General features: G+C 53.4%; 3 protein-coding genes across 3 annotated transcripts; 1 reads left to right on the forward strand and 2 right to left on the reverse strand.

Moving 5' to 3' along the window:
* Nucleotides 1-85: 85 nt before the first annotated feature.
* On the reverse strand, nucleotides 86-2137 carry PG997_006114 (S-adenosyl-L-methionine-dependent methyltransferase; the record flags this gene model as incomplete). Its single annotated transcript, XM_066810429.1, has 12 exons — nucleotides 86-562; nucleotides 658-765; nucleotides 862-883; nucleotides 944-1042; nucleotides 1100-1141; nucleotides 1240-1324; nucleotides 1376-1413; nucleotides 1565-1593; nucleotides 1658-1762; nucleotides 1836-1864; nucleotides 1916-1953; nucleotides 2016-2137. 12 exons carry the CDS (start codon nucleotides 2135-2137, stop codon nucleotides 86-88), a joined length of 1194 nt encoding a protein of 397 aa, XP_066669352.1.
* Nucleotides 2138-2855: 718 nt separating this feature from the next.
* On the forward strand, nucleotides 2856-5644 carry PG997_006115 (PRP1 splicing factor; the record flags this gene model as incomplete). The annotated part of the gene is made up of 3 exons (XM_066810430.1): nucleotides 2856-4065; nucleotides 4100-5043; nucleotides 5087-5644. The coding sequence occupies 3 exons, from the start codon at nucleotides 2856-2858 to the stop codon at nucleotides 5642-5644; spliced, it is 2712 nt and encodes a 903-aa protein (XP_066669353.1).
* A 1175-nt stretch (nucleotides 5645-6819) lies between these two features.
* PG997_006116 (uncharacterized protein) lies at nucleotides 6820-9634 on the reverse strand (the record flags this gene model as incomplete). The annotated part of the gene is made up of 2 exons (XM_066810431.1): nucleotides 6820-8013; nucleotides 8075-9634. 2 exons carry the CDS (start codon nucleotides 9632-9634, stop codon nucleotides 6820-6822), a joined length of 2754 nt encoding a protein of 917 aa, XP_066669354.1.
* Between the last annotated feature and the right edge of the window lie 3793 nt (nucleotides 9635-13427).

The following is a 13427-nucleotide window of genomic DNA, read 5'->3' on the forward strand; positions in this document are numbered from 1 at the left end:
CGAGGTATACGAACTTTTTTGCTTCTTTTCCCGAATCCATAACGCCACGAGATGCCCAAAGTAGATCGTGATACGAAAATAACGATCACGAGAAGTGAATGTTCTCCGAGTTGAAGGCATAAAGCAGCTTCAGGAAATCCGTCTCGTCGAGCTTTCCGGAGCGCTGGTCCGCCAGCTTGGTGTCGTCTTCGAGGACCTTGCGGATCTTCTCGCGGACGAGCAGCGCGACCCGGGTCTTGCGTCGCTTGCTCTGGGTCTTGGGTACCGGGGCGTTGTTGTTGCCGAAGAAGGAGGGTGTAGTGTCATTGTCGGCATCGTCAACATCCATAATACCACCCCAGCCTTCCTCCTCGTCGAGCGGCTCGTCGCCCGCGCTGGGCTCCACGTTTTCCTGCAGATCCATATCCATGACCTCGTCGTCTTCGCCCTCCTCAATGGGGCTGTCGTCGACTGCCACATTGTTTAACGAACACCAAATCCGATAGTTGCGCTCAACCATGCTGAGGACCTCTTTGGTATACCACGATGCGCGGAGAGTTTTGTTACGGCGGTTAAAGCATATCTATCTTCGGTTAGCTTGGCTTCCAATGTCCATGATGAAGCTCTAATGTGTCCCCCCCAAAAAAAGAACAAAAAAGCTGAAGGTTCGCAACATACCCTTAGCATGCCATCCCACTCCTCGAAGCTGACGTTAGGTCGGTCGGATCCGACCTTAGGTTCAATTCGGACGACTGCCGACTCTACCAGGGGCGGCGGTGAGAAGTTCTGTAGGGTTTACGTGTGAGTTTTCATAGTTCAGGGGGAATATACAGAAAAGGGGCAAGATCATATTCAATGGATCTTAAGGAGTTGTCTGCTTACCTTTTTTCCGACCTTCAGGATACTGTATTATTCAAATAAGTGCCACATTCACAATAGCCTCAATGCGAGTAAAGGAACTTACTGTGTGATCTTTGCCCAGAACTGGCTGTTCACTGAAAGCCGACAGTAAAGCGAATCGCCGGGCTTGGCTGTGAGACGAAGCGCAAACTCTCTCTGAAACCTATTCAGACATTAGCAACGTCCCAGGGCATTTTCGTTATTTCGAAGGCTTGCTCACATCAGAACACAACATCTTGGCGGCTTGGGCATTTGCAGGATCCTGTGTGGCCAAAGTTAGTCGGAGACGAAACAACATTCGTGCAAACATGCAGCTTCATTAACCACCCCCGGAAATCCCGATCAGGTAACAGCACTTACTTGAAGACCAGAGGACTCGAGATCTGATATGGCGTGTTGCTGACCAGCACGTCGAACTCAGGTAATGTCTCCATCTTGATGACGTCTAGGAATCTGGTTAGCATCAGCTGTCGAACCCGTGTAAAGGTGGCATTACCTCCTAGCAGAACCTCTAGTTTTCGTTGCTCCGGCTTTCTAATACCAAGTCAGTACCTTGTCTATCAGCAATGCTCCAGGTATTCTGCGCATATCTCGGGGGCATCATCCACGATGTTTGCAATAACCGTGCAACAATTGCCCCTGAGACATACTCAGCACCGATGGTTAGGCTTTCAGGGCTGCTTACCCCTGAACACGCTTCGTGACTTCGGCAGCCTATAGTCAAGATATTAGCCCTCCTCTCGGCTCCCAGCCCGGCAAGTGATTTGATTTGATTTACCATTCGAGGGTCGATTTCCACGGCAATTAACTTCTTGGCTTTCTCCAAGATGCGGATGGAAATGTTTCCTGTTCCCGGGCCGACTTCGAGCACTGTATCGGTTTCCTGAATTGGGGTATGAGCATGCGTGTTTCTTCGTTGAGGTGTAGGTGTAGGTTGTCGGCAGGGTTCTACCTACTTTGATGAAGGCCTTTTGCACAATAGCATCTGCCAATAATAATTAGCCAAGGTCTTGCTATGTTCATAGTTTATTCTTACCTGCAATACCCGGGTTTTTTAGAATATGCTGACCATAGCTGGAAGGCGAGACATTAGCGACGGCGCAACAAGCAAACGATGCCGGCAGTGGCGCGCCTACCTGGAGGTGTTGAATTTGAAGATGTTGTTCGGGGCCTGCTGCTTCTTCCCGTTTCCGGCGGGGCGGTCGTAGGGGCTGGCCGGGGCGCCATTGCGGCCCTTGGTTGTCTTTGCCTTGCCCATGTTGGAGAAAGTGTGAGTGAGGGATTGCGCAAGGAGCAGGCGACGAGAAGGTGCACGACGATGAGGGGCGGTGGGATGGCACTCAAAATATTTTGGGATGTTTCTGGTTATCGGCGCCTTATCTTAGCAGTGATTTTAGCTGGGTGCAGGCCTTACCCTGTCGTTCTGGAAGTCAGATTGGCGGGGCATGGGCTGTCCAATTAGGCCAATTAGGTGCTCAAGGCAAGCTCAGCGAAGCTTTGGCATTGAAGTCAGAGGTACCTGAAGGCCCTGGACGCCCTGAGGCCCTGGAGGCAGCGCAGGTGGCTCCGCCCTTTCTTTTTCCAGGCTCCCGATGCAGATGTACTTGCTGTAGCTCGCAAGCAGATCGGCTTCAAAGATCGCAACATTGCGCCAGCCCACACACGCGCCATCCCGTACACACAATACTTGCGAATACCCCGTCGCGGCAAAATTCAATCCCTCTGTCAGCACTGTGCCAATTCCAGGCCGATAGCGACTGCAACAAGCTGCACCAAGCTTGATCGATATACCGCCGTTCCAACACCACGCGAGAGATACGGAGCAACGGTATCCATCTGGGCAACGAGCTACTACTGGTCTCGCACACCAGACGAGCGACTTTCGCTACCTGCAACTTCGATCGCTAGGAACATCAACAGACACCACACATAGTTGGCTGCTTGGGGAGAGCTTCTCCCTTCAACACTCGCCCGCTATGGCAAACCGACAGAGCTTCCTCGACATGCCCGCGCCCGAAAACTACGTCGCTGGCTTGGGTCGAGGTGCTACTGGTTTCACGACCCGATCGGATCTGGGTCCTGCCCGTGAAGGCCCCTCCGAAGATCAGATCAAGGAGGCGTTGGCCAAAAGAGCTGCCCAGCTGGGTTTTGGCGATGCAGTCAAGAAGGACGACGACAAAGATGATAACGCCAACGACGAGCGCTTCCAGGATCCCGATAGCGAGGTTGGCTTATTCGCCGGTGGAATCTACGACAAAGACGATGACGAGGCCGACCGGATTTACAAGGAAGTCGACGAGAAGATGGCGCGAAGGGGCAAGAAACGCCGCGAAGCCAGGGAGCAGGCCGAGAAGGAGGAATTCGAGCGCAACAACCCCAAGATACAACAGCAGTTCTCCGACCTGAAGCGTGCGCTGGGGAATGTCACGGACGATGAGTGGGCGAGTCTCCCGGAAGTTGGCGATCTTACAGGCAAAGCACGGAGAGCAAGGGAGGCCCGACGGAACCAGCGCAGCTATGCCGTGCCAGACAGTGTCATTGCGGCTGCTTCAGGCGCCGGTGAGCTCGGCTCCATTGTCGTGGATGGGCCTGAATCATCTGGCGCATCTGCGGAAGGGACCATGACAAATTTCGCCAAGATCGGTGAGGCTCGAGACAAGGTCCTTCAAGTCAGGCTGGACCAGGCATCACAAAGTAGCGGGACAGCATCTACGGTCGGGAGCGCAAGTAGTATTGACCCCAAAGGCTACCTCACCAGCTTAGCGAAGTCTCAGCTACCCGAGAGCGCAGCACAGGTTGGAGATATCAACCGTGTTCGCGAGCTGCTGAACTCGGTTATCAAGACGAACCCAAACAATGGTCCTGGTTGGATTGCGGCGGCGCGCTTGGAAGAGATGGCTGGCAAGATTGTGCAAGCACGGAATCTCATGGCCAAGGGATGTCAACAATGTCCTAAAAACGAAGACGTATGGCTAGAGAACATCCGACTGAACGAAGGACGTAACGCCAAAATCATCGCAAGCGACGCAATCAAATTGAATAACAGCTCCGTGAGGTTATGGGTCGAGGCTATGAAACTGGAGACGGATCCCAGAAGCAAGAAGATCGTCATCAGAAAGGCCTTGGATCACATCCCCGAGTCTGAAGCATTATGGAAAGAGGCAGTGAACCTGGAGGAAGACCCCAGTAGATGCGCGATTGCTCCTTGCCAAGGCCACAGAGCTTATCCCGAGATCGCTCGATCTCTGGCTGGCTCTGGCCCATCTGGAAACTCCCGAAAACGCCCAGAAAGTGCTGAACAAAGCGCGTAAACACCTCCCAACTTCGCATGAGATCTGGATTGCTGCTGCCAGGTTGCAGGAGCAGTTAGGCACAGCGACCAAACTCAACGTGCCCAAGCGTGCTGTTCAAGTTCTGGCAAAGGAGGGAGCCATGCCCAAACGCGAAGTATGGATCGAAGAGGCTGAGAAATGCGAGGCTGAAGGTGCCATCGTCACATGTGGCCTGATCGTCCAAGAGACACTGGGTTGGAATCTCGATGAGGATGACGACCGCAAAGATACATGGATGGAAGATGCGCGTTCAAGTATCAATAGGGGCATGTACATCACGGCTCGGGCCATATATGCCTATGCTCTGCGGGTGTTCCCGACCAGCAAAACTATATGGCTGGCGGCTGCTGATCTGGAACGCAACCACGGCACCAAGGGCGAGTTGTGGGCGGTCCTCGAGAAGGCCGTCAACGCTTGCCCACGATCCGAGATTCTGTGGATGATGCTTGCCAAGGAGAAGTGGATGGCTGGTGAGATTGATAATGCACGACGTGTGCTTGGCCGCGCTTTCAAACAGAACCCCAACAACGAGGATATCTGGCTGGCTGCCGTCAAGCTCGAAGCCGAGAACAACCAGATCCAGCAAGCGCGCATGTTGTTGCAGCAGGCGCGGCAAGAGGCACCCACTGACCGTGTCTGGATGAAGTCGGCAGCCTTTGAGCGGACGCTCGGTGACAACGATGCCGCATTGGATCTGGTCAGTCAAGCATTAGATCAGTTCCCAGCCTTCCCTAAGCTGTGGATGATCAAGGGCCAGATCTACGAAGACATCGGCAAGCCTTTGCAGGCCCGCGAGGCGTACGGCACGGGTGTCAAGGCCTGTCCTTCCTCGGTCCCGCTTTGGCTTCTCTACGTCCGGCTCGAGGAGACCCTAGGCCAGCTCCCCCAAGGCGCGCTCCGTCCTCGACCGAGCCCGCCTCGCCGTCCCCAAGAACCCGGAGCTCTGGTGCGAGAGCGTCCGCATCGAGCGCCGCGCCGGCAACACCAAGCAGGCCGAGGCGCTCATGGAGCGGGCCCTGCGCGACGTGCCTAAGCCCGCCCAGGGCGCGCTGTGGTCCGAGAAGATCTGGCACCTGACGCAGCGGCCCCAGCGCAAGGCCCGCGGCCTCGAGGCCATCAAGGAGGTCGACAACGACCCCACGCTGCTCGTGGCCGTCGCCCGCATCTTCTGGGGCGAGCGCAAGCTCGACAAGGCCCAGAACTGGTTCGAGAAGGCCCTCGTCCGCGACGCCGACCTCGGCGACTCCTGGGCCTGGTACTACAAGTTCCTCCTCGAGCACGGCACCTCGGAGAAGCGCGACGAGGTCGTCGGCAAGTGCGTCAGCGTCGAGCCCCGCCACGGCGAGGTCTGGCAGCGCATTGCCAAGACGCCCGCCAACTCGCGCAAGGGCGTCGAGGAGACCCTGAAGATGGTGGCGGCCGAGTTACGGTAAAATGCGAGTTCCCTCTCTTCTGGTCAGGTGTGTATGTATGTGTGATGACGGACGGGTACGTACCGAGACGTAGAATTGGCCAAATTTCAATAAATATTATACCCTTAAAATCGGTTCATCTACCCAAGCAGTTAGCTATATAACTCTATACGAACAAACAGTGCTGTTGTCATCAAGTTCGAAGCCCTTTATGGGACGAAAATGTTCGTATGTGTTCGATTCTCTCAGACCAGCCCCCTCGTGTATTTCGCGCCATAGGTCCGGAGCGACAAACACGTCAGTCACATAAGCCGAGCTATTGATGTCAGGATTGGGGGGGATTCTCTTTATAAAATGCATACACAGCCCAAGCCGTCTTCTACCATCTTGGTCGCTCCTACCTCTCGACTCAACTCAGCCTTCCTTGCATTCTTCACTGCATTCTCCACAGGGGTATATCCTCCTCAACTTCGCTTGTATAGAACACACAACGATATGCCGCGCTCGCTCTCCTGTAATGATCTCCTTTTTTGCTCTGCTTCGGCAATGATTCCAATAATGCACACACCAAACGCGAAGGAGCTCTGATTTCCTTTTCTACTCTCAAACACCTTTCGGAGGGAATTCTGCTGCAGTTCATCAATCTTTTTCTTTTTTCGCAATCAGGGGTAGCAAGTAACGAAGCAGAAGAAGACATATTGTAACTCCAATCCCGTTCGCTTTCTCTGGGGGGGATTTGCCCATCGCTCGTAACAACATACTTAAAGATAAAAATAAAAATCAACGTGACAATAAAACATAAGGTATGATGATGATGACTACCAGCAGTGTATGGCCGTGTGGTCCAGGTTCTGTTGTTGCTGTTGTTGCGGTGCCCAATCTTTGACGCCTTCATAAATCTTGGGTTGCCCTTGCCCCGTCAGAACTAACCGCCTCCAAACGAAATGCAAATCTTGCGGCGGCGAGAAGCATAAACGCTGGCTTCTCTCCGATTTGGAGTTGTGTAGAACAGGGAGGGGTGAAAAATAAAGATCCAACGCCGGGAGCTCCAAATGCGGTGATGCCATGCCATGCCATGCTCGCTCGATATACAGAATCAAAAAAAGGATGATGATCGTCAAAGCAGACAACAAATGAAAAGAATTGTTGGTAAAGGTTTGCGATTATCAAGACCTCAAAGATGAGGGGAAATGTCGTTAGGATATGCCGATTTCATAGTCGGTCCCATTAGGTCGTAAAGTTGGGTCATTCGCCGAGTTCGGCTTCACTTTCGTCTGCGCCGTCACCGTCGCACTCCTGATGCGTTGACTGAGCGGTAATGTGTACTTCAGTACACCCTTGACGATAAGCAAGAACTCGTCATTCAGGATGCGCTCCCATCGCTCCGAACCTCCGTCCGTATCGTTTCCAGGGCGAGCAAGGCGTAGCTCACCCGAAGCCATTGATATGCCAGCACGGAAGAAAGACCCTTCAAAATTCAGAGGGCTATCGAGAGTGACAATATTGCCCAGTCGCATGTTGGGCGCTGACTTATTTCCAGGAGGTTCCGGTGGACCGACTGGAGGATCGTTTGGAGGATCATCGAGGATATCAAAATCATCCCCGTGGGGACTTCGCCACCACTCGGAATCAGTCCCCGCATGAGGTGACTTGGCAAAGACTTCCAAATCGGCCGCGTCCACTGAAACAACCACAATATTGGGGTTGTGCGCTCTGACGGTGATGTCCATCATAAGCTCCTGCTCACTTGCTAGAACGTTGGAGATCTTGACGAGCTCCAAATCTAGGAGAGGCTGTGAAGTCGCAAACATGAACCCAATCGCCCCGGTAATAACGAGAAGCAGCATCACTGTCAGGACCAGACAACTCGCGAATCGATTAAGGAAAGAAGGCCGTGGGCGATGGTACGACCTCGACTCCAAGTCTTGCTCTCGTTGCACGCGCCGGCTCCGAGGCGATCTGTTCGAACGCATAGAGTTTCCATTGTGTATCAAAGGTGTTCGTTCGTCATCGGCGCCAGTCGTTGTATCGTCCATATCGTAGCCACCGACCATGGTCATCTGTCGCTTGTTCCCGTTCATCGGTCTGCTTTGGTGGGGCGGAAAGCGCGGGCTGGGTGGGTTCGACGAGACTCTGGAAGTGTTGCCAGATAGTTTGGAGCGTGCCGCATTGGGGAAGGGAGACTCGGTATCGAAGAGAGAGAGATGGTTGCTGCCATTGCCGCGCCCCCAACGACCGGCATGATGGTGATGGCGCCCGGTACCCCGTGCCGAACCAGCATTACTGCGGCTTGTCCCATTGCCATCATCCTCGCCAGTCATACTCTCAGCGCCGTTGCTGTTGTACGTGTTGACGAATTTCATGTTCTTTTTTGATCGCCGGGTTTGCGGCTACACTGCCTTCAACGAGAGTATGTATATTGCGCAACCCATTCCGGTCCAGCTGACTGACCATAGACGTCGCGCTCGGCGTACGAGAGTGATAGCGCCGTGGCCTGTCGCTCACATCTGGTGGGTTAGAGTCATACACAAAGGTTTCATCCGAATCTGATGAATTAGCTTCTTCGACCGCGCTGGCGACTTTAGCCTCGAAGATATCTGCTTTGGATGATGCTACACGTGGGCCTCTTGTTAGCAAGTTGGTCATTTGGGCAGTAATGCTGGGAGAACGCAATGCCGTCTTGGAGAGCTGCTGTGGACTTGTGACAGCATCCGTGTACGACCCTTGGCCGTACAACTTCGATGGCGAACGACAAGAAGACACCACAGATGAGATCGACCTTGTCGACTGAGTGTGGCGCAACTTCGGTGGTCTCGTAATAAGTAAATTCGGTGGCTCACCCGTGCCAGATGTTGGCTGCTTCCTTGTCACCTTCTTCTTCTCCTTCTTCGGCCTGATCGTCTCAGAACTTGGCTTGGTTTTCAAGCTCCCGCTTACACTTTGCCCTGGCTCTTTAAGGCCCAATGCTACACGCGGCATCGAGTTGACCTCCTCTTCCTCAACTGTGATATGTTTCGATGACGTTTCCCCTGTAGTATGGCCCTTCCCAGCGAATTTCAGAGCCGAACTTGACTGCCGACTCTGCAGCAGAGGCGGGGCAATAGAGCTGGACCTCCGCGTGGTGGCCTTCACGCTGCCACTGTCGCTGCCGCTCTCGCTGTTTGCGCCATTCCTGCCAGGTATCCCAGGCCTGTTCACGGCCGAATCGGACCTAGAAGCCATTTCGGAGGTCGCAGCTGCCGCTTGTGACAACTTCTGTATGGCCATATTAAGATCAGGACCGGGAGTGTTTGGCTGGCTGACCTCCTGGACAGTCTCCAATGTCGAGCTGGCACCACTAGGTCCTCTCGCCGGGGTCCTCATGCCGGAGGGCAACATAGCGCCGTCGTCACCTTCGGCATCTGAAACAGCCTGCGACGAGGCTTCCGATGAGCGCGGATTTGGTGATGGTGTCGCCCGCTGCACATTGATTGCGGGAGGCTCCGGGTCGTTCTTGCGCAACGGCTGGGGCGTTGGCACGGCGGGTTTGTTGAGGGCAGGCGGCGGCGACTTCAATCGCGGCGATACTGGCCACCGAGGCGAGCTGTTCGGATGCTCAGTCGCAACGAATGGTTTCTGAGGTTGCGGTGTACGTGGAATGGGTTCAGACGTTGGAGGTGGCGGTAACGTAGGCGTCGTTGCCGACGATAACTGCTGCCGCGAAGGTGCTGTGGGGTGTTGAACCGACCTTGACCTCGAGGGGCTCGGGTCTTGTAGGCTGTTCTTCCGTGAACTGTTGGCTGTCGCTGTTACTGATGGGCGGGTTGGCCTGGTTGTAGGCTTTCCGTGTGTCCTCGCCGGCGAACTCTCCCTGGATTCCAGAGGTGAAGCTGTGAGGGAGGTGTTTGTAGACGTCCACTTTGATTGCTGGGTGTCTAAATTGGCGTCATGGTCGACTGAGTTCAGGCTGGAGACACTGGCATCCAGACCGGCAGTGCTGGCGCTGTTGGGTAAGGTACCGGACCTGTCCATGTTGGCGGGTGTTGGAGTGGGCTCTGACACTGGCAAGGGTTTTTGCAAGCACGGCTGGCGTCTCTGGAACCTCTGCGACGGCTCCCAAGGTTTGCTTTAGCTTGAGAATCGGGTGCTCGTGGGTCGAGGGCGGCTGATCATGATGAATCTGGCAGTGGGACTATTGCTGTGCTGGACCACGGACCGGGCGAATGGTCGACTAGGGGGTGTATCGCGTATGCGTACGTTCGTATGACGGGGCAAGCGTTGAGCCGTGGATTCCAGGTGCAATAGGGAAATGGCCGCTGTAGGAGGGTTACCTAAGGCTCTTGTCCCGGATGTGTCTTCCCCCACAATGCCCTAGACTCAGGCTTAGAAAAATCCCGGGTCCTGATGGGGCGCGATGATTTGTTTGCTGGCCGATAGATCTTTCTACTATACCAATCGCAAGGGCTAAGTGAGGTGCGAGTACAACGGGTTTGAACTCTGAATTGTGCCGGTCGTGGGGTGCGAGTAGTGAAAAAGATGGATAACAAGGACCAAGAACTGAACTGGCGCTGCAGCTGTATGTAGCTGTAGCTGTACGGCAGAGAAGTACGTAACGTAGAGGAGTCGCAATGCAGTATGCAGACAGACGTGTTGTGGGAAAAACAGTCGTCGTCTGGTCTAACTGGATGACGAAATGTGGAGTTTTGCAGGTGGATGGGAAGTTTGGCGTCCGCGGGCGGCAGCATTCGTTCCAATGTTCCAAGTGTTGAGTGGTATTCAGTTGACAGAGAATGTAGAGATGGCGTGTCGACGTCAGACTAAAACAGACAGACAAGCGGGCGGGAGACTACAAAATAGGCCACCAGACACGAACGAACGAGAGAGAAGGGGGGAAACCAATCCAGGCGGATGATGTAACCTGGGAAGGACAGCCCGAGGGAAAAGAAAGACAATGTCAGTTGTGTCGCATACAATACTAGCAGACTAGAAGACTAGCCAGTGCGTGCTGGTGTCGTGTGTCGTAGTCGGTAGCCTAGCCTGAAGAGCGATAATCAAAGAAACCTTGCTCGAATTGTACGTTGAGAAATGGGGGTTTCGGCGCCCGCAGTGAGCGGGTGAGAGAGTGAGAGAGTGAGAGATGGGGGGTTGATTGATGGACATTGATGGCTTGGTGTCGATGCATCTCAGCGCAGGTACTTACTGTACATCTGCTGCTCAGAATCCGACACTGTACTTGTACAGCAATTTTCGCCAAAGACCAGGGTTTGGTTGGCCGCATCCCCCGTTCAACCACATGCAGACATACATAAAGTGCCTCCTTACAGTGCTCATACCTCCCGGATGCGTACCCGTTAGCCGTACCTGAAGTACTCCTCCCAAGTCCAGACCCGATACAGTCAGACAGTCACTCGCTCGCTCCCCTACGGCCTAACCAACAGATGGCAGGCTACTTACTTAGAAGCCCAAGGTAAAGCAGCTAACCTGCCTAACTCCCTCCTTCGATTGATCGATTTGACCGACAATGATGTATGACTGCTGCTAAGCAAGCAAGTACCTGCGGCTAAGGTTAATTGCGCTGAAACCAGACAGATGTCGGGAAATGGCCTCTTTTATTCGCAGGCCGACATGGTGACCTTTTGGTTTCACGTGGATAGGTAATCCCCGATGCGATGCCTCCTCTCATCTACGTGCAAGAGCCAGCATTCATAACCAATGATGGATGGAAACCGGTATGGAGATATGTACCTCGATGCTCAGTGCTCATAATCTATCAATAGAATTATGGTCCCGGGCGAAGAGGCATGAGGTTTCTTCATCCATATGCCAGTCAACGCGTCATAATAGTGCACCAGTAAAGGATCTCGAAGGTGAACTGGTGCAGGTGATTGCCGGCCAATCATGCATCGTCAGCTGGTAAGCACAGCACAGCACCCCGACAGCTCGGATCCAAGCGAAAACCGTAGGGCAAGTCAAGTCAAGCAACCCATCAGCAGGCAGGCAGGAGCCGAAGGAACACCTTGGTTGTAGAAGGCAGTTGTTGATGGTCACATTGAAGTGTTCCAACTCCGGCCAAAAAGGAAATGTCCGTCGGGAGATCTCCGTTTTCGTCATCGCTTCTCTACCAGTAATTGTAAAAAGTCTTGGTCCGTTTCGGGCCAACCTATCCGTACCCGAAACGTATTCGCTGGAAGTACACTATGTATCGCGGATGGAACAGAAACGTCTTCTGACTTCCATTCCCAGCAAGTCTGGTGCTAGTAGGGGAAATAGGGCACACATTTTCCTCCCTTCCCTACCCCGGCACCCCTGACTGTCAAAGTCTAGACAGCGCCATTTCCACGCTAATCTCAGCTCTTGTCTGAGACTCGTGGTTTATCTGCGGTACTCCGCCGAATCCTGCAGAGAGCGAGCACCGCAAGTTGATGAGCCATATCTCTCTCTGGCGCATCCGGATTTGACGAGAATTGTGCTTTGGTAGGTACGACGTTCTCGAGTAATGCTTACCTCTCCTTACCAAATACATCAAGTTTTTCTAAAAAGCAACAGAGTTAAACGATCCCATCTAATGTAGTATATACATACCGTACCATAAAGTAGGTGTAGTTCATAATGCTGCTGCTGTCGTAGGTGCCGTAGGAGAAAAGGCTGTTGAAAAGTACTAGGAATCTAAACGTTGAAAGCGTTTCCGACGGCAACTGAACATCTCTTGAGCGTTGACTTGGTATGGAGATATTCCCAAATGTACATACTGCACTTTTAAGACTTAATTTTATTCAGCCTACTTTGCTACGGTAGATGTATGTATTCAGATACTCGACTTCTTTCTTCTTCCATTTGATGCGCGAGGGAGCCGGCTGGCCCCCATTGCGCGGTTTATTACTCCACGTTACTTACATGCGGTGTGCTATACAGAAAAAGAAGAAGAAAAATGCCACGATCAACGAGAGGCAGGTACAAGTCGGGAGTTCTATTGAAGGATTGAAGGAAGGAGGTGGTGGGTGAACAAGCCGAGAGATGCGTTCCCACGCTCCCGGGGCTCCGGGAAGTGGGTAGGGGGAAATGTGGGAGTACAACGTCCGGCATTGGCGGGCAGGCAGTTCTGCAGGCAGGTTGTGGCTACCAGCGACCTACAGGCTGATGAGTGAAGGCCCCAGGCGCTGGAGAAGTGCCGAGGAAGTACCCGCGACTTGGCCCTGGAGCAGAAGAGCTGTGCTGAAGCCCTACGGATTGTTCCATATGGCTTCTACTCCACGCTGCCACCAGGCGCCCCTCCCCCCCCTCCCCTCGAGCTTTTTCTGCCTGCATTTGCATTTGCATTTGATTGTTTTTGCATCGTGAATTGCAGGCCTAGCAGGTCCCAAGGCCTGCACCCCACCGATCCTTGGTTACCGCCATTTGGCAGAGGCGCCGATTTCCACGCACATCCCCCTCCTATCCGTTGCCCAGGTACCCTCCTCAATGCACTTCTGACAGGAAAATTAAGAGGTTGGGATCAGGACGCACACGCACGCATGCGCGGATGGTCTTCTTGGCAAGGAGACCGACAGTATGATGAGATGGCACATAACCGAATCGAGATGCACATACTCCGTATTGGAGAATTCTTACTCAGCCTCGTGGCTTTATATTAAGTATTGCTTATATTTTTGCCCTGTGTGCCAGCGCTTACTAGCACATTGATAGATGCCCAAGAAGACCGCAGGTCTCGTCAGCCTGTCAGAAGAGAACAAGTGGGCGGGCCGATTATGTGACTGTTCTCAATGTTGTATCGCTTACTGTCTTTGCCAATGTATCGCAGGTTGAGAGAGAGGAAATCGATTGGTGA

This window comes from Apiospora hydei (assembly GCF_038363865.1).
Source record: "Apiospora hydei strain CBS 114990 chromosome Unknown utg000005l_segment0_segment0, whole genome shotgun sequence".
In the NCBI taxonomy this organism is placed as follows: domain Eukaryota; kingdom Fungi; phylum Ascomycota; class Sordariomycetes; order Amphisphaeriales; family Apiosporaceae; genus Apiospora; species Apiospora hydei.